Source organism: Taudactylus pleione, unplaced genomic scaffold (assembly GCF_031769625.1).
Source record: "Taudactylus pleione unplaced genomic scaffold, aTauple2 ptg000305l, whole genome shotgun sequence".
NCBI lineage: Eukaryota > Metazoa > Chordata > Amphibia > Anura > Myobatrachidae > Taudactylus > Taudactylus pleione.
The window spans coordinates 2,343,815-2,362,402 of NW_028284706.1; the positions used below are offsets into that span (position 1 = coordinate 2,343,815).

The 18,588-nt window shown below is 43.4% G+C and overlaps 1 protein-coding gene across 1 annotated transcript; it reads left to right on the plus strand.

Moving 5' to 3' along the window:
• Window positions 1-165: 165 nt before the first annotated feature.
• GPATCH3 (G-patch domain containing 3) lies at window positions 166-12,119 on the plus strand. Its single transcript, XM_088442125.1, has 6 exons — window positions 166-1,074; window positions 2,731-3,137; window positions 4,182-4,356; window positions 4,505-4,674; window positions 10,727-10,854; window positions 10,944-12,119. The coding sequence occupies exons 1-6, from the start codon at window positions 756-758 to the stop codon at window positions 11,119-11,121; spliced, it is 1,377 nt and encodes a 458-aa protein (XP_088298251.1). The 5' UTR covers window positions 166-755; the 3' UTR covers window positions 11,122-12,119.
• Window positions 12,120-18,588: the final 6,469 nt, after the last annotated feature.

Below are 18,588 nucleotides of genomic sequence, written 5' to 3' on the forward strand. Positions count from 1 at the left end.
GAATGCGCCACCACTCTATGGTCTCAAACTAAACAGGATAGGCTGATGGTTCTTCCAACGTGACCCCTTCCACCAGGTACAGCGTGCTCTGTCCCTTACTTTATGATTGCCGTCACCTGTGTTGAACCACGTAATTAATGAGAATGGTGTTTCTACATAGGCAACCGCAATCATAAATTAAGGGGAAAAGTCGAGGTGCATTTTGAACCTGGTGGGAAGAGTCACGTTGGAAGCTCTGGGGCGGTTGGCAGTGAGAGGATAACCCAGTGTCAGGGCCATTGTTTTATTCAGTTAATGGTTTTTTCTCCTTAGTGACGGGTGGTCCACACTTGCAGATTTATTTATTTTTATCATTTTGCATGTATTACGGTTTAGGATGAGAGGAATACACCCACCCCACCCTGCGTCTACTATGGTTGCGAGGTGTATAGTAACGGATGACGTCAGGGTACATCTAGTGAAGGGATCTATCCGCACCTGGCTGATGACGTCAGGGTCCTCTCCGCGAAGGGGATTTAGACATAACCTTATTCGCAACCCTTGAGCCTATTTGCGACATAGGTCGCTTCTCCAAGATGGCGGGTTTAGCGCCTGACCGCTACCCTGCCCTCCCACTAAAATGGTTGCCAGCAATAGTCTTCCCCATCCAACATGGCAGCATAGCATCGTCTCTACTAAGATGGCAGAACGTCACGTGACGTGATCCCCACCACATACTACTACAGTAGCGCGACCAATGATCTAGTCTTCGGAGAATGGAAGAGCCGTGCCGCGCCCCGGTGCTCCTTGTTGTTAGCGGGATACCGCGCCGGTTCCGGTCAGCTCAGCTGCGTCATTACTTCAGTCAATTCACGGAGAGCGGCGGGTTCGTGTGTTTCCACTACCGGCACCGCCCGGAGCGCAGTGGGTCAGCGGCTGCCAGGTACGACACGTTCTGCTGCCCGGTCACCGTCAGTCCGGAGAGAGCCCAGAGCTTCCGGCGCATGTACCATGGGAAGCCTTGGCTGGACGCTGCTGGGAACCAGCTACCCGGGAGGTGCCTTATCCACGGGATCCGAGACACTCCGGAGAGAGGTACAGTCTGGTACAGTCCCTATAGCCGTGCAGGGGCCGCTTACACCTGCAGTGCTTACACAATACTGGTAGTAGAGGTGGAATGAATGCAAGTTTCCTAAATCTACTCTTGTCCTGTTATTAATGCTAGAGTACGGTCAGGGGGCAGCGCTGCTTTATCACCAGTAAATGGTTTATCCTGAGAACATTTATTTATCCAGATAATTAAATTCTGCATACAACAAACTAGTGAATTTGTTATTGTTTGTAGAATTAAGTAATGGAATATCCCATAATTTATCGGACTACTGGCCATAAGGATAACCTTTTTGAAAGTGTGAAGCTGCGCTACTTCACCACTGTGCGTTTAGTATTGGGGATATGGAGACTGGGTAGAGGTGAAGGGGAAAAAAAAAAGCTGCCAGGTAGGAGATCCACTCCTAAAATGTAATGTAAAATTAATAAAATATCTCCCCGTGCTGGGTGGAAAAATGGAGAAAAGCAGATGAGAATAAGTTCAGTGTGAAGTAAAAAATAGAATTCAAATATATAAACTGTTTATTTTCAGGTGATCTCACCAATTAAGATGCTTTGCACTCTGTAGGGAAGCAATATGGCTGGTGTAAAATAGCACAGTAAAACCATATAGTCTGTAAATGGTGAAAATGTCACAATTTAAAATAAAGTAGAATGGGTGCGATTCAATACAATGTGATTGAATAGCGCTTGTAATGAGTTCCCGGAGCTATTCAATAGCCTGCGCTGTTAGCACGCGACTACAGGATTTCTGCTCCCAGAACACCGTGCCATGATGCTGGTTTTGGGCTTAGCACATTCACTAATATCATTGTGGCTGGCACTTAATTTGGGGAATACAGGTTATCGCGACTAAACACCCAGCATTAGGCACCGTGACCTACCTCTCCTGACTTAAGTGGCAGGGTGTGATGGGAACAATTGAATAGTTCCAGGAGCTCATTTACAGGGTTATTTAACATCGCATAGAATTGAATTACTACCATTAAGTCCACATGGAAACTGTAAACTTATTGCCATAATTTAACCTTGATTTACCCAGACTCTATTATTTTAAATTGTGACACTTTAACCATTTACACACTATGGGGGAGATGTATCAAAACTTAGGGGAGGGCAAAGCATCTTTAATTGGTGAGTTTGCCAGAAAATAAACAGTTTATATTTTTTAACTTTGTTTCCCTTTTTTATTTTATACTTTACTTTTCTGCTTTCCCACTTTTTTTTTTTTTTTTTTGTCCACCCCAGCGTTGGTAGATTTTATATCAATCAGGATAAAACTGGTTTACAATACAGGTCTGTCTTCTTGAAGTCTCTTATACAGTTTTAACCTGGGTACAGACGAGATGATATGTCGTCTGATCCGGCGGATCGGACAACACATCGGCCAGTGTGTACCCTCTATGTTGCTGACTAATGGCATCGCCCGTTGGACCTGCATGCAAGTTCGACAGGTGATGCCATCGGGGTCCATGCTGCCGAATGCAGCAAGGTCCCCGCTGTTTCTCCAGGCATCGGCAAGTGTGTATGCACTTGCCGATGCCGGGTCCTGCCATCATGAGACATCGGGCTGGGTAAACAACGTTAAGTGTGTACCCAGGTAACGGGTGAGTCAAGTACTTATCATTGTGTCTTCAACAGATTTGCAGGCATTTCCTTATAAGACACGACGAGAATTATTGCAAGTCCGATGTCCAGTCACAGATGTGGAAAAACTGGTGACTTCAGCAGAGTTGCTCAAAATGTCTGAGCTTAACCCTCCAGCGCTCATGCCCAAAGGAAACGTCGGCACACCTTTGAGTGTCTTCCTGCAGCTAATACGCTCCTGCCGTTTACCACCCAGACTTATAACTCGATTGGGTCTACAGTTTCGTCGTTCAGGGAGACGTTATGGCAGCGTCCCTTTTGTCTATGCAGGAACAGAGACTTCCAGCACAGAGGAGGGTGTGTATACTGCCACTGGACATGAGATATCAGAAGATAGCAGCATTGGATCAAATGTGCTCAGAGACGAGAATGACAGAGAGGAGCATTCTAACTCTGAGGATGTAAGTATTGGATGGCTTGATCACCAAGACCTGTATATATACGTCTAACCACAGCACAGCGTAATGCACTGCTATGTTTATATTAATTCTGTACTACATATTTGTAAAAAAAACTAAAAAAAAAACTGTACTACTTGTGATATACATCATAGCTATTATTGACTGTCTCTGGGAGCAGTGTTGTGGGCAATAAGTACATTTCTTTGATCTCACTTCTACTCAGTCATTACATGCAGGGTTCAAACCGAGCTTAATAACAGCATGCAGTCACTGGCTGAAGTGAGACACTGGTTAAGACAGCAATTCTGCATTAACAGATCCTGTTTAAACTGTGTCTGAAAGTAGCTTACACTGTAGTTCTGGCAATAGGAGATGTCATTAAGCATTTTGGTTTGGTCACCCCTGCTTAGTGGAAAAGAGAACGGGAGTAGCAGTATGGAGGTTTGTGTGTGTTTTTTTTTTTTTGTTGTTGTTGTTTTTCTATTCTGTGCTCTTCAACTAGAACAGGGGTTTTCAACCCAGTACGCAAGTATGACCAACAGATCATGTTTTGTGGATCTCTTTAATCATGCACAGGTGAGTTAATCTATTTTGCTGGATTATCCCAACTGCTTCCATAGACAGAAATTCTCAAGACATGACCTGTTGGGAAAACTTGAGTTGAGGTTTAGAACCTCTCAGCTTGTTCATAAAGTACATATTTGGCAGCCTTTATACTTGCTAGAACTAGCTTAATGAAGTGGTTTGCTTGAAATAGGAGGGATGGCTTCTGGTCTTTGAGCTGGTGACCTAAGAGCTATCTGATAGCTGCTGTTATAATGATCTAGTGACGAGCATTGGCCTGACTGCAGTAAGCTACTTTTCCTTGTGTCAGCCATCATCCGTAAAAACATGGGTGTACTAGACAAGAGTCGCTCTTCTGTCACTCATGCCAGTCTTCTAGTGCATAAAAATGAAATGGCAGAGTGAGAAAATGAAATAAATAACTTTGGTTTATGTCTTTAACCGACAATGTGAATATTTTTTTTTTTTTTTTTTGTTTAGGATAATGACACATGTGAAGAGTGGGAGAGACATGAGGCTTTGCATGAAGACATCACTGAGCAAGAACGCTGTAAAGAACGTTTGTATGAAGAAAAGATTGAACTGAAGTGGGAGAAGGGTGGGTCAGGTTTGGTGTTTTATACAGATGCCCAGATGTGGAAAGAACAGGAAGGAGGTGAGTGCACTGCATAGGCTAACCTACCTATTGGTCTTATGGAGTCAGAGAAACACATGGTTTTTCATAACGCGTGACTCTTAGCAGATTCGCAGTCTCATTTATTCTTTAGCCTTTTTTACAACATAAATTTTTCATCCTGTCCCAGATTTTGATGAACAGACTGCTGACGATTGGGATGTGGATATGAGTGGTTATTATGAGCCTGGTGCTGGGGATAAGGATGCTAAAGATTATTTAAAGATGCGACAAGAAACCAGGAGACGGGACGCAGCAGATGAAAAGCCCGGCCTTGGTGGTTTTGAACGATATACAAAGGTTAGAAGATTCTCTTAGTTATAATCAAATTAATTCTATGAAGTTTGTATTTTAAATAGTACAACTTGATGGTATAATAAATAGTCAAATTGTATAATGTATTGAACACTGCAAGTGCTTAAATTAAGGTCTAAAGTTAAATTCTTGTATTTCTATATGTTAGACTTATTACTGTAAGTTGGGAGATGGTATGTGGGAAAAATATCTGCCAGGGGTGCAGTATATTTTTGTCTACATCCATAATGTAGACATGGACCATGCCGACATTATTGGAATGTCGACAAAATGGCCTTGATGGTCTAGCTGTGACTTACTTGGTCTGGCGGTCAGCTGATGACTTACAGTGGTGAGCATTGCTAACTACAAATCCTCCCCTGCTGCAGCTTAACCCTCTGCTGCTGCTCCATGCAGAATGTCAGAGTTTCACATTTACATATCGACATTCTGCATATGCCAATGTTTTATTAATGTGGACATTGATATCGACATTGTAAATGACGACATTTTGACTACATCCCATCAGTCGGTAATCCTATTAAAGGATACTGCAACTAACCTTTGTAGGTCCCATTTACAGAAAGTGACTTATACCCAAAAACAATAGCTTTGAAAAGCAAGCATAAATAATTAAAAAAAAAAAAATTTTTAGTTCTGTTTGTTATAGAAATGTTTTTAAATATATTTTTGATTACTATTCTCCTGTTCTATATGACAATAATTTTGGGCCACTCAATGGCAGCTCGCTATTGTATGGAAGCTGAGCTGTAAGCTGTTATACATGATGGGAGTGTGGAACTGCTGTATGAGTTTCACAATGTCACTATGAAAAGGTCTGAAAAGTTAAATTGCCAAAAACAGGATTTTTGTACTTTGCAGTACTTCTCATGGGGGATACTGGTGATTACGCTGGGGTGTAGACAGCGCTAGAGGAGCCTAATTTAAAAAAAAACAAGTCTGTACTGGCTCCCCACCCCATCCTTCAGTAGCATTAGTGAGCCAGTTATTCGTTAATAAAACTTCTACGGAAGCCGGAGAGAATAACAAAACTGGACAACAGACCCCCTTCAAGGAACCAAAGGGCTGATACCAAAACAGACAACCATCCATAGCGCAAGGAAGGGTGTCCAGTGTCCGCCATGGAATCGGAGGAAGATTTTACTGGTAAGTAGAAAAGGCCTGTTTTTTTCCTTCATTCACTGGGGGACACTGGAGAACGCATGGGACTACCCAATGGGAGTTGCTGTCTATGGGATGGGTCCAGAAGTATAACTTAAGACTGCCAAGAAGAAACCTGACGAGGCAGCATAGAAGACGGCCAACCTTGCTTTGTGGTGACCATATGGAAAGCCACACACACACACTCAACACTAGTCCAGTACACAAGGAACAGAGAAACTCAGTACCAACAAAGAAAAAGTAACCTCGCAAGCAAGGAAATAGGCTGACCTAGAGACAGAAAAACTCCTGATAAGCCGAGCCTGGAAACCAGGAGGATTGCAGTAGCAATGCCACCAACTTTCCCACAAAAAGACAAAAGAGAAAGGCATAGACCAAATTTCCAAGGAAGAAAACTATGCTGGGAATGGAAAACCCAGGAGTAGATTAAGGCAGGGATTGCCAAACTAGAGTTCAATGGCATATGGCTCACACACAAAGTACAAGCATAGAAGCCCCAGGAGACCCCCCATAGGAACATAAGGGTGGGCTGCAACCAGCAGTCCCCAAATCAGAATGGCCAATCCAGAGGACTAAAAAGGAGTGGCCAGAACAGTCATCCCAAATGGAAGCTCCGTCGTAAGCCAGCAACCTGCCTCTTCAGCAGTACACAACCAGGAGGAACTTGTCGCTTTTGAAGGCAAGAATCTCTGCCACTCACACCAGGAACCTAGGACCACTAGGGTCTCTGAGAAAACATGTACTAGAAAAAATATTACACAGCAGGGAATGTCTTTAGGATCACACAGACATGGACACCTGTCCAAACAAAGGTGTTGGCAAAATCCAACTGCCACCTTAAAGAGTCACCAGATACGGGCTGTCACTGTTGTCTGTATTTGTTGGTCCGTATCGGAACACTTGGGTCTAGCTGAAGTCTGGCTTTGATAAGACCTCTGATCGTTTAAGAAATTCCAGAGCCAAAGTAGCACTGGCAGGAGCGACTGTATTTAAGACCAGAAACTGGACCAGACTACAGAACTGGAACCCGCAGCTACAGTAGCCTGGATTCTGTAGCGGAGAACCATGGAACTCTGGCCTTGATTCAGAGCCGGGCTATTTTTTTTTTTATTTTTTTTTCAGACCATTTACCTGGCCGCTCGCATAGCTGTGGGTGACCACCCACAGCTATAGCGAGCGGCCAGGAAGATGGTCGCGATGGTAAAGACCATCGGGCTTGCGACGAGATCCTTGTGGTAGGGTCTCGTTGCCGCAAGCCCCAGAGAGATTTAGTCTCTAACAGAGCCGAAATCTCTCCCACTGACATCACTCGTGATGTCAGTGGGGCCGCCCCCAAATGGAGGCGTTTCACATGGGAACGCCTCGGTTTGGGCAGCCACTCCCCTGGCCCGCCCACCAAAGGGGCCAGCTGTCACTCAACATCGACAGCTCGCCCCCTTTGTTGCGAGACACGGAGCGACAGAGTGCCCGTTGCTATCCGAGGGCGCGCTGGCCCACCATCGACCCGGTTGCGAGCGCACAGCGCTTGCGACCGGGTCTGAATCAGACCCTCTGACCTGGAACCTACTACTGGAAACTGAGAGATACAGCCAGCGCAGACTCTAAATTAAAGTAGGCTAAAACTGAAATCAGAATTGATTAACGTTTGTGAACTGACTACAGGTGCACAGACCTGGAACCTATACATTGATTCACAAAACTGGAAATTAAACCTGAGACTCTGCTCTAGCCCCAGCTACGAGACACACAGATCAGTCACCACCGATGGTATGCTAGCAGATGGACCCGGTACTTGTGGCACTTTAAGCTGCTAGATTTAAGTGGAGCGCTTGCTGAGAAATTGGCACTCTGGTGAATGCAGAGGTCTTGCTGGGAACCAGGCAATTTAAAGAGTGTAGAGTTCTTACTGGAAAAACAGGCACTAAAAAGAGATTTCGATTTCTGTGCGAGTTGTTGGGTCCTATGATCTGCTCTTGCTCTGCGAGTTTCAGCTGCAATTCAATTGCAAACTCAGTTTTTTCAGAGGAAATTCATAATTTTGTGCGCACCAGGTGAAAATATAGGGACATTTTTATCTTAAAAATATTGTGACAGTGCAGAACCTCTTGTACACCACTCCCAATTAATAATCATGCACTGGGAGGGTTTTCAACTGCATAATTTGACCAAAAAGTCAGTTTTCACATGAATTTCTCTAAATAATAGTGTTCACTTTAGGTTTGGCGCTGGATAGGGTGCCGGACCTAGAAAAATGGCACTCTGGGGCATGTGTGCCCGAAAAGGGGCCGTGGCCCTCTTTAAGACAATATTATAGAAAATATTTGCCTAAGCCAAAAACTGGCGAACAGCACGCACTGCTTCCTGTCCCCAGGACCACCAGGACTGTGGATTAGAGGTGACCTAAAACTAGGTGAAAGAACCCTTACTCCTTTCACCATTGAAAATCCTACTGCACCTGGCTGTGGAGGAATCAAGCAAGTGGGTTGAAAGAATCCCTTAGGACCCAACAGCAACAAGGTATGGAACTGTACAGTACATACCTAGGGTGTCATGTAGGATGGTCACGAGATCTGCGTACACTTATTGCGCTTCTACCATGCAGAGTATGAAAGATTACAGAAGTGAAACAGAACATTCAGAATTCAGTTTTGGTGTTTCCTGCTAAATCAGACAAAAAACAAGTAATTATTTGTATATTTAAAAAAACTTCTCAACCTCAGTGCTGTGAGGCAGTAATGCTGACCATTACACCATCTGTACTGCCCTGTGCCAAAAAAGTGGTGAGACAACGCCTCATGGACTAAGTGATAGCCGGGGTACCTGTGGGCGGAAGCTGTGTAATATGTAATGCAAACTAGCAGCCCAGAACATTAGGAAGGATGACAACACCCCGGTTGGGTAGAAAATAAAATCATGTACTCAACTGAGCTTGGCAGACCCTTTCTGCAACTGTTCCATGCAGGTGAAAAAGTAACTCGATGAGGAAGACCTGAGAGATGTTGCAGTTGACAAGTCAGGCCCCAGGGGGGGGAGGGGGGTTTACAAATGGTTTCTGTGGCTAGAAAGAAGGCAAGATCTTCAGTCTAGGAAATGGGTTGATTAAGTACTCTTACCTTTCCACAATACTGACCTGTACTGAAACACTGTAGACAAAAGTACCCTCAGACAGTTTCTGTATAAATTTGTGCTGTATGTGGTCCCTGACCCCACGCACTACATCCTGATCTTCTGTCGTGAGCTACTGTAGAAGTTGTGCCCTTTGTAGAAAAAACTGCAATCAGTGGAGACCTGTCCTGACACATGAATAGACTACACTCTACGGCAACAGTCACAGAAAATGTTCTATTTATTTCCTCTCACTGGAGGAGATGATGTACTCTTAGGCTAAAGGAAACCCTGATTAGGTGTCTGACCCTAGTTATACAGACCAGTAAGATAAGAGTGCACCACTAGGATTATAGAAAACTGTAATTTGCACTGTATACTTACATTTATCTTTTCAGTGGCCAAGACTAAATACAAAAATGTAGAGGCCAAGCAAGTACAATATGAAGAATATAACATACATTAGATAATGTCTATTCATAAACAGTGTTCTAATGACATTGTACGTCAAATAACTTATTTTGCACACACATAGTGTGTTAGATAATAACTATCATACCAGCTTAGGGACAGTGTATTAAGCAATGTTAGAGTGGAATTAAATTAAAAAAAATTGGGGGTGGGGGGCACCTTTTACTAACTAATAGGCACCTGATGGAGCAATTCAATGGTTGCAGCTGTCGGCACTAACATTTCTCAAACCCTCCTGAGGCTTCTGTGCCGACGGAACAGGGATGACTGCGACTTATATCCCCCATACATAAGCAACGGATTGTTCTGATCCTGCAACCCAGCATCTCTGGTGCGGTGAAATCTAGTCTGTTGGATTTCACTGATTTTGCAAATCTGTGAAATCTAACATGTATAATTTCACCGATGGATTGTGGAACATCGATGGCGGTGGATTAGCGTTTTTGATCCGGCAATCTGTCGGACAGTGTATGGGAGCCTTAACGCAGATACTAATCCATCCTCCACCACGAAGGACAGATCATACTTAACCCCTCCACTTACCTCCAATGCGTGGTGAGGGCAACAGCTTGGTTAATGCTGAGAGCTAGAGTCTGCCCGGCAGGAACAAAGAAAATGAAGGAAAGAGGCTCACCGGCAGCCTGAGGAAACACTGCCCAGCTTCAACCACTTTGCTAAAACTGTTTCTCTAATGCTGGGTACACACTAGAGAGGATGTGTGTACCCAGCAATGGCAAATGCAACTAGACGATATATCGAGTGGTTCATACACACTTCACGATCTGGTGTATGACAGCTCAATATATATTGTTCTCCCGACGCATCCAGAAGCATGGTGTTGTCCGCCAAATCTTCAGATTGGCCTGCACTACAGGCAGGTCTGAAGATGTGATGCATGAGAGTGCGCAATAGTGCGTACACTGGACTACTTGTCATTCCGGTTCGCCTCAAAACGACAAATCATCCAATATATCGTGTAGTGTGTACCCAGCTTTAGGCAGCTGGGGTATAAAGGGGGTGGAGCCAGTTCAGACTTATTCTTAAAGTACCAGGCTCCTCCACCACTGACTATAACCCAGTGTACTCTCCAGTTTACCCCAGTGGATGAAGGAAAAAAGGCAAATATTCAGTGATTTTAGTCCTGACCTGTGTGAGAAAAGATGATCGGCGTTTCTTGATGTAATATGTTATGATTGTGAGCTCTGCTGTGCATGTTAGTGGCCTCTTAATGGAGAATATGGACTCCACCCATAAATTTGCCTACGCTTTACTTCCATATTTTGTATAATTCTCTTGCCAGGGAGTTGGACGTAAGGTAATGGAGAGTCAGGGCTGGACGGAAGGAGCTGGTCTTGGTGCCAGTGGTGCAGGAATACCAGAGGCCTTGGAGAATGAAGGACAAAACCCAAAATGCAGGCGTGGCTTGGGGTAAGTCTTAAAACATGAAAGAATAGTGAGATTGGCTTGGCATTGCTGCAGTGGTTAGGGTTAGTAAATACTACTTTTATCTTTCACAGGTATCATGGGGAGAAGTTGTCAACGTTCTCCTTAGGTCAGAAGAAACCTACATATTTCATCTCTACAGTATATGATCAGCCACGAGAGGAGGATATGGGGGACACTTTATTGCGACGACAACAGAGCAGCGCTATGAAGTATCGAAGAAATCAAACAATAGCAGTGACAAAATATTGACTTTTGAGATCATTAAAATCAACGTTTTATATATTTGCATATACAAATTGACATCCTGCAGTACTTTCATTGGAGAATTTAACACCTTAAGTACTTCCTGGATTTTAGATATAGATATTGCAGATTTTTCACAAATGCTTTTTCAATTTCATCTTTTTTTAAAATACTGTTTTTGTATGTTCACTTATAGATATTTGAAGGAATATATATAGAATTTGTTTGCTCAAAAGATATTCACTAGAAATGTTCAGTTCATGTGTGGGCATCAGGAACGGGCGAGGGGCCGGCTCGCCCCTTCCCCGTGTGAAATTGGCGGCTGGAAACATGGGAAAGGGGCAGCTGGGGACGGTCAGGGGCTGTGCTGCCTACTGTTTTAAAGCACAGCCCGCCGCTCAGTCAGGTGGGGGTAGAGGAGAGCGAGAGAATGGCGGGGGTGCGGTGCGCGCGCCCTGTCTGTGATTATGCCTCTCCTGTGGCTATGCTTCTAACATCCAGACCTGCTGGATGCAGGGATGTCCATCAACTGTTTCCCATTGATGGCAAGAAACCTTCAACAGGAAGCCATCTATGATAAATATCATCAGCTGCTATTATTTTGGTTGTTATATAGATCACACAGCAGTGGGAAAGGGACATGCAGATGCTGCAGGCGCCGAGTGCATGTGTGCAGAGATGAGAGCAGAGTGTCACACTATAGCAGTGGTTCACAAACTCTGTCCTCAGGATCCCACACAGGTGCGCACAGGTGTATTCATTACTTACTGACACATTTTAAAAGATCGACAGGAGGAGTTAATTATTTCACTTGTGATTCTGTGAGGAGACCTGGAAAACATGCACTGTTTGGGGTCCTGAGGACTGTTGGAGAACCTGTGCACTATATCATCTGTATGGCCTAGCTAAAGCCCAGTCTCCACACCTCCTGTACTGTGATCAGTTCTGCATGTTGTTACTATATAAGGTGAGGAGTATTGCTCACTACCTGCATTGCAGCCTTTGGGGGATATTTATTATTATTTGGGGGGGGGGGGGGTGCGCCTGTTTGATTTTATGCATATCCCCCCCCCCCCCCCCCCCCCCCCACCAACCACAATATCATTCCGACGCCCCATGGAGCGTTGGATTAAAACATGGCCTATTATTTGAATTTTAAATAATAAAGCCTGCCTCCTTTTTGTCTGGATATAATTTGGTCAGACTGAAAGGTCTTGCTTCATACCTACAACCTACAAGCACGGTATAGCAGCTACCTCCTATCTTTGTCTAGCTAATAGTTGTATATTGAGAGATGGTGACATCTTGTGAGAGTATAATTTTAGGATATATAATTTTTGATTCTAGATATGTTATTTGATCATTTACTCTTAGTTACAGCATATTTTTAGTCTTTTACACCCCCAACACATAGCTCATCCCTCTCCAAAATTATCAGTACTGTGCATGTGTGTTTTTTTTTTTCTCATTTTATAACCTATATCAGAGGGACCAATACTCTGACATTACAGTCCATGTTTTAAGGATATCCATGCTTGAGCACAGGTGACTTAATTAGTACCTTAGTCAATTTGATTTAACCATCTAGACTCAAGCTTGGCTATCCTTAAAACCTGGACTGAAATGGTGGAGTTTGGGAACCTCTGGCCTATTTAATTTGTGTGTATAAAATATGTAAATGCATGCCAGAGCTGAAGATATTTGCAGTGAATATATGACTGCAGGGAGAAGTATTTTACTAAACAGCACATTTACCATCAGCATCTCCTCAGTCTGATCAAGAGGCGTTGCAACAAGTGGTGACACCTGGTGCGGCCCCCCCCTTTATTAAATAGGGGTGTGTTTTAAACAATAACAACATATAGTTCTAAAAGCAGATTTACTTTATATATTAAAGGCCTTAATATTTTCTTTATAAATAATATGGTATATTAGTTGAGAAGATTTTTGCTCCATTAGGCCTAATCAGAGCTTTTTTTGTTTGTGTATTTCTTAAGCTGGCCACACATTACACAATTATCATTCCAACATGGCTGGTTGGAACAATTGTGCAGTGTGTGTGAGCAAATTAATCTTGAATGCCCGACGGAAAAACTCTTAAACTGCTGAAAACTGTCGTTCCAACAAGTTGGGTAATGCAAAAGTGTTTAATCTAACCAACTAAACCAGCCAATTATTAAATGCATGGGTGCCCCCTTCACTTTTAATCCAGCACTGCTGCTTTCAACCCAGTGCTAGTTACCCCCAAACCTGGGAGTAAACGGATGTGGGGGTCCTCATTGATTTCAGGTTAACTAGCACTGGGGTTTGCCAGCCTAGCCTAGAGAAACCATAGCTGTGGATACCTACTGTGATTTTAAAACCAGGGCTGATTTCCCCAGGGTGGGACGGTTTCGCACAAAATGCGTGTGTACCCCTCCTACTGGGTATAATCAGCCCACATCATATTTTTTTTTTTCTTAATATTTTCATTCACTTTTAACACACAGAAGCCTGCACGCTTGGCCTAAATTCACTAGAGTTTAACTTTTTTCTTTTTACTAGTTTTTTTTTGTGCGAGTTTACAACTTGCACCCTATTACATTGTGCGAGTTGTATATTTAACATGGGCAACATCTGGATGGTGTTTTTTGCCAGGGCGAGAAGGTTTGATACGAGTTTGCATGTTCTCGCACTCTATTACATACGACTGTGAACTCGAACATTTTTAGAACTCTTGACTCTATTACATTCCCCCATTATGTCTGTTTCTTTTGCACATATCATCCGCACATCCACTAGCAGATGGGTACATGACAGTACGATTACGGCATCTTAGTCGTACCCCGTCCCTGCAGTACCTACACTGAATGATCAGTCGTTCAGTGTAGGGACCCTCCATCATCCCGAACATGGACAATCTGTTATCGGCAGATTGACCGGCATGTTCGGGCGATGATTGATGTCGGAAACGACCAGCGGGAGCGCACATCGCTGGTCGTTTCTGACATTTGTATGCCCGCTTTGTGCCTGATTAATGAGCGATTGAACAATGTCGTTATCGGTCAATCGGGTAGTGGATGTGGGCCTTTACCCGGTTTAACCATGATGGTATCCAGGTGCATAAAGCAAGGTATAAAAATACACACAATGGGTGGTATTGTTTGATACAATCAGTACTTAATTTCTTCAATTTTAATCAGTAATTGCTTTCCACTGGTAATTCAGGCATAACGAACTCACACTGGTACAACTTGCTGGTAAACATATAAAGGTACACTATGGTTCAGAAGTTTGGGGTCACTTAGAAATTTCCTTATTTTTGAAAGAAAAGCACTGTTTTTTTCAATGAAGATAACATTAAATTAATCAGAAATACACTGTTAATGTTGTAAATGACTACTAGCTGCAAACGTCTGTTTTTTTTTAAAGGAATATCTACATGGTGTATAGAGGCTGATTTCCAACAACCATCACTCCAGTGTTCTAATGGTACATTGTGTTTGCTAAGTGCGTTAGAAGACTTATGGATGATTAGAAAACCCTTGTGCAATTATGTTAGTACAGCTGAAAACTGGTTTGCTCGTTCGAGAACTATAAAACTGGCCTTCCTTTGAGCTAGTTGAGTATCTGGAGCATCACATTTGTGGGTTCGATTATACTCTCCAAATGGCCAGAAGAAGAGAACTTTCATGTGAAACGCGACAGTCTCGTCTTGTTCTTAGAAATTATGGCTATTCCATGCAAGAAATTGAACATTTCCTACAACGGTGTGTACTACTCCCTTCAGAGTACAGCACAAACAGGCTCTAACTAGAGTAGAAAGAGAAGTGGGAGGCCCCGGTGCACAACTGTGCAAGAAGACAAGTACATTAGAGTCTCTAATTTGAGAAATAGACGCCTCACAAGTCCTCAACTGGCAGCTTCATTAAATGGTAGCTGCAAAACGCCAGTGTCAACTTCTACAGTGAAGAGGCGACTCCGGGATGCTGGCTTTCTAGACAGTGTGTCAAAGAAAAAGCCAGATCTGAGACTGGCCAATAAAAGGAAAAGATTAATATGGGCAAAAGAACAGACATTGGACAGAGGAAGATTTATATTTACTAAGGTGCAGTTTTTTTTAAAAGTGGAGATATTGCCCATAGCAACCAATCAGATTCTAGCTATTATCTTAAGGTACTAGATAAATGTTAAGTAGAATCTGGTTGCTATGGTCAATGTCTCTACTTTTAGAAACCCGCACTTTAGTGAATACACCCCTGCTTGAGTAGGTTTTGCACCATCATGAGAGGCAGAAAAAGATGCCTGCCTAACAGCAGTTTCAAAACCACCACTCACAAATAAAGGCCAAGGCCTGAGCCTTTCATTGCCACTGCGTGTGGTGTATGGCATGTTGGCAATTTTTTTTCTGCCGGAAAGTTTCCCTTTATTAGTGTGTTAAATGTTAAATTTCGTTTTGATTTCAGATGCCCTGACTTGAGCCCTCTATGCCCTTGAACACTGGCTTTTAATAGATGATGTTGAAAGACAAGTATCGTCATGACTTGGGACTGCAGCACTAGTACTTGGTTGCTGTTCTATCGATTGATTTATTGACACACTGCAAAGATAATATTAATTAAGGTGGCGGCCCTTGGCCTAATGACTATTAGTGTTCTTAAACACTATAATGGCCTAAAGTTTTTAGAACTCACAAAAATGTTTAGTTTTTAATAAAAGCAACAGCTGCCAACCAACTGTGAGGAACTGCACAGATATTATTAATTAAGGCGGTGGCCCTTGAACTACTGACCGTTTGTGTTCTTAAGCACTCACCGTCTGAGGTTTTTTGAACACATTTTTTTTTTTTTATAAAACCAACTGAGGCACTGCGCAGATATTAAGGCGGTGACCCTTGACCTACTGACCATTAAAGCTCTTAAACACTAACACGACCTGAGGATTTTGAACACATACCAAAAAAATATTTTTTTATAAAACCAACAACTGTGAGGCGCTGCACAGATAGTAAGTTGGTGGCCTGTGACCTACTGTCCGTTAGTGTTCTTAAACACGATCATGGCCTGATGTTTTTTGTACACACAAAAAGTGTTTGTTTTTTATAAAACCAATAACTGCCCACGAACTGTGGGGGACTGCAGAGATAATATTAAGGTGGTGGCCCTTGACCTACTCACCGTTAGTGTTCTTAAACACTTTATCACGCCCTGCAGTTTTTTGTTTTTTTTACAAACGCAAACTTTTTATTTATTTTTTTTACACACTGCTGCAAACTACTTATTGTGATGGTGTGCACCATTAAAGGGGTAATGCAGTAGTTGCACACCAAGCGTTAATGGTTCTTAATGCTGCAGTACTCAGTTAAGTTACTTACAAGCTAGCACAAGTGTGAGACTGACAACAAGTAGTAGTACACTAGTGTAATATTAATTTTATTTATAGATGTTTCTGCACAATTGGGGAGATGTATTATAGGGTCACGCAGCGTGCGGCTATAACTCTTCCTGCGTCGCCTCTTTACCGAAGCAGGACCGATGAGATGTATTCACATCTGCTGGCGTGAGGGAGTGAAAATTCTGCCAGAGCACACAGTGCATCAGCCTAGTGCTGATGCGCTGTCTCCCAATTCCCGGCCAGCTCCATCGGGCATGTGCAAGATCTCTAGCTCAGCCAGTGTTACACTAAGGGACATGTGGGCCCTATCTAACATCCAAGTCCAACATGTCTGGCTGTCCTGTGTCAAATGGTGCCTGAATCACCACAGAAGCGACATATCGAACACGCAAGACCCGGCGCCTGGAAGATGACGTTTTGCCTCATTTTGGAAACAAAATGGCCAGGCCCAGCTTGGATCCACTCGGATCAGGTAAGTTTGGGTGGGTTATAGCGGGAAAATGAACCCACTCATCTCTAATATATATATATATATATATATATCCTCCCCATACTATAGATTGTAAAGAGCCTCCCCCCTTCTCATAGTATAGAATGTAATGTGCCAACCGAATAGGTACTGTAACTTACCAGGCTTTTGCTTGTCCTGTCCCTTGGGCTGCTGCCTTAGCTCGTCCTCTCACACCCCAGTGGGTGTCCACTCCGATCCAGGCATGTTGTCCTTGCTAATAGGCAATTTTGCAACCTCTTACATCATGTGTGCAACGTTGTCGGGGTCATCTTCTTTGTACGCAGCTGCTGTATGAAATTATGCAAAAGCCACATGAGGCCCACTGCTGGCTCCAAAGATGCAGCATCGGATCAACTGCATGAACATCGAATATCTGAGTAACTCTCAGGTTACTCAGGATGTCCGGCAAAATCACGATGTCAAGGCCAGTGAAGCAGCTTCGGCAGGCTCAGAAAACGGGGCTGATGCCCCATTTCCTTGAACACTTATCGCCGCCGCCAAATGCCAGCAGCTGTGGGTTTTGGGGTATCTCAGCAGACATTGCAGTACCAGATCTGCACATGCACAGTGCGGCGCCTGCGTGGATCGTTAGACATCAGAGATTTAGGTAAATCTTTGAAATCAGGCCAAAGATTATTGTCAGCTCTGTTCAAACAGTAATATTAAATACTGGTTGCTCATCATTAACCTAATAGTTTTTCACAGGTGCTTGTAAAGGGAGGAGTTTAAGCTACAAAAAAAACTAAAAAACATTTTTCCCTCTAGCACATTGCAAAAAACCCAGCAAAGACTTGAATGCTACATGATCATAGAAATTCAGAGATCTTTGTTGCGTATATTTACAAATATGTGGTTAAGCACCAGGCCAGCGTCAAGGCTCCTCTATACAGCCATCCCTAACGCTACATGATAATAGCACCCACTCTGGGTCATATAATTGCATACTATTGTGCTACATGATAACAGCACATACATAGATATATTTAAGCTGAGAGCCAACTCACTTGAAGGTACCTCAGAGACCACTACAGGAACCAGCACATCCTCCCAATGCTGGTCCCATCCATGCCTCTCAGAACAGCAATACAAAATAGTGGTTGCTCATGATCCACCATCAACCTAATAGTTTTCACAGGTGCTTGTAAAGAGAGGGTTTACTCTAAGGTAGAAAAAAAATAAAAAATGTTCCCTACAGCACACTACAAAAAAACCAGCACAAAAGAAACTGCATTTGCATGGAAGAGAGAGAGATAGAGAGAAACATTCAAATTATTTTCCTTTGGATAAAAACAGATGATTTATTTAGCATGAGATCATTCATACATCCAAAATAGAGTTGGATTTATCCAAAATCCATGTGACTGGGGTGTGGCTTGGAGGTCCAAGGAGTAGGAAGTACCTCGGGTGAGCTCTGTTGCCTGCCCGAGCTAGCACATCTTTCTCCCAGCTCAGCCAGTGCAGTTGCGGTTCATCTTTACGGGGACACCCCTACCTGGACAGGGACACCCCTACTCCCATTCTGAGTCTGGCCACATCCCCGGCATTGTGATCGTGGCTGGGGCTTGGTCCGCAGATAGAAGCCGCGGCAT

Bases quoted from the DNA above. Each gene is read 5' to 3' on its own strand.
- GPATCH3 (XM_088442125.1), top strand. From the start codon at position 756: ATGGAAGAGCCGTGCCGCGCCCCGGTGCTCCTTGTTGTTAGCGGGATA. The intron at 1,075-2,730 runs GTACAGTCTGGT...TGTCTTCAACAG, and splicing joins CCGAGACACTCCGGAGAGAG to ATTTGCAGGCATTTCCTTAT. The intron at 3,138-4,181 runs GTAAGTATTGGA...TTTTTTGTTTAG, and splicing joins AGCATTCTAACTCTGAGGAT to GATAATGACACATGTGAAGA.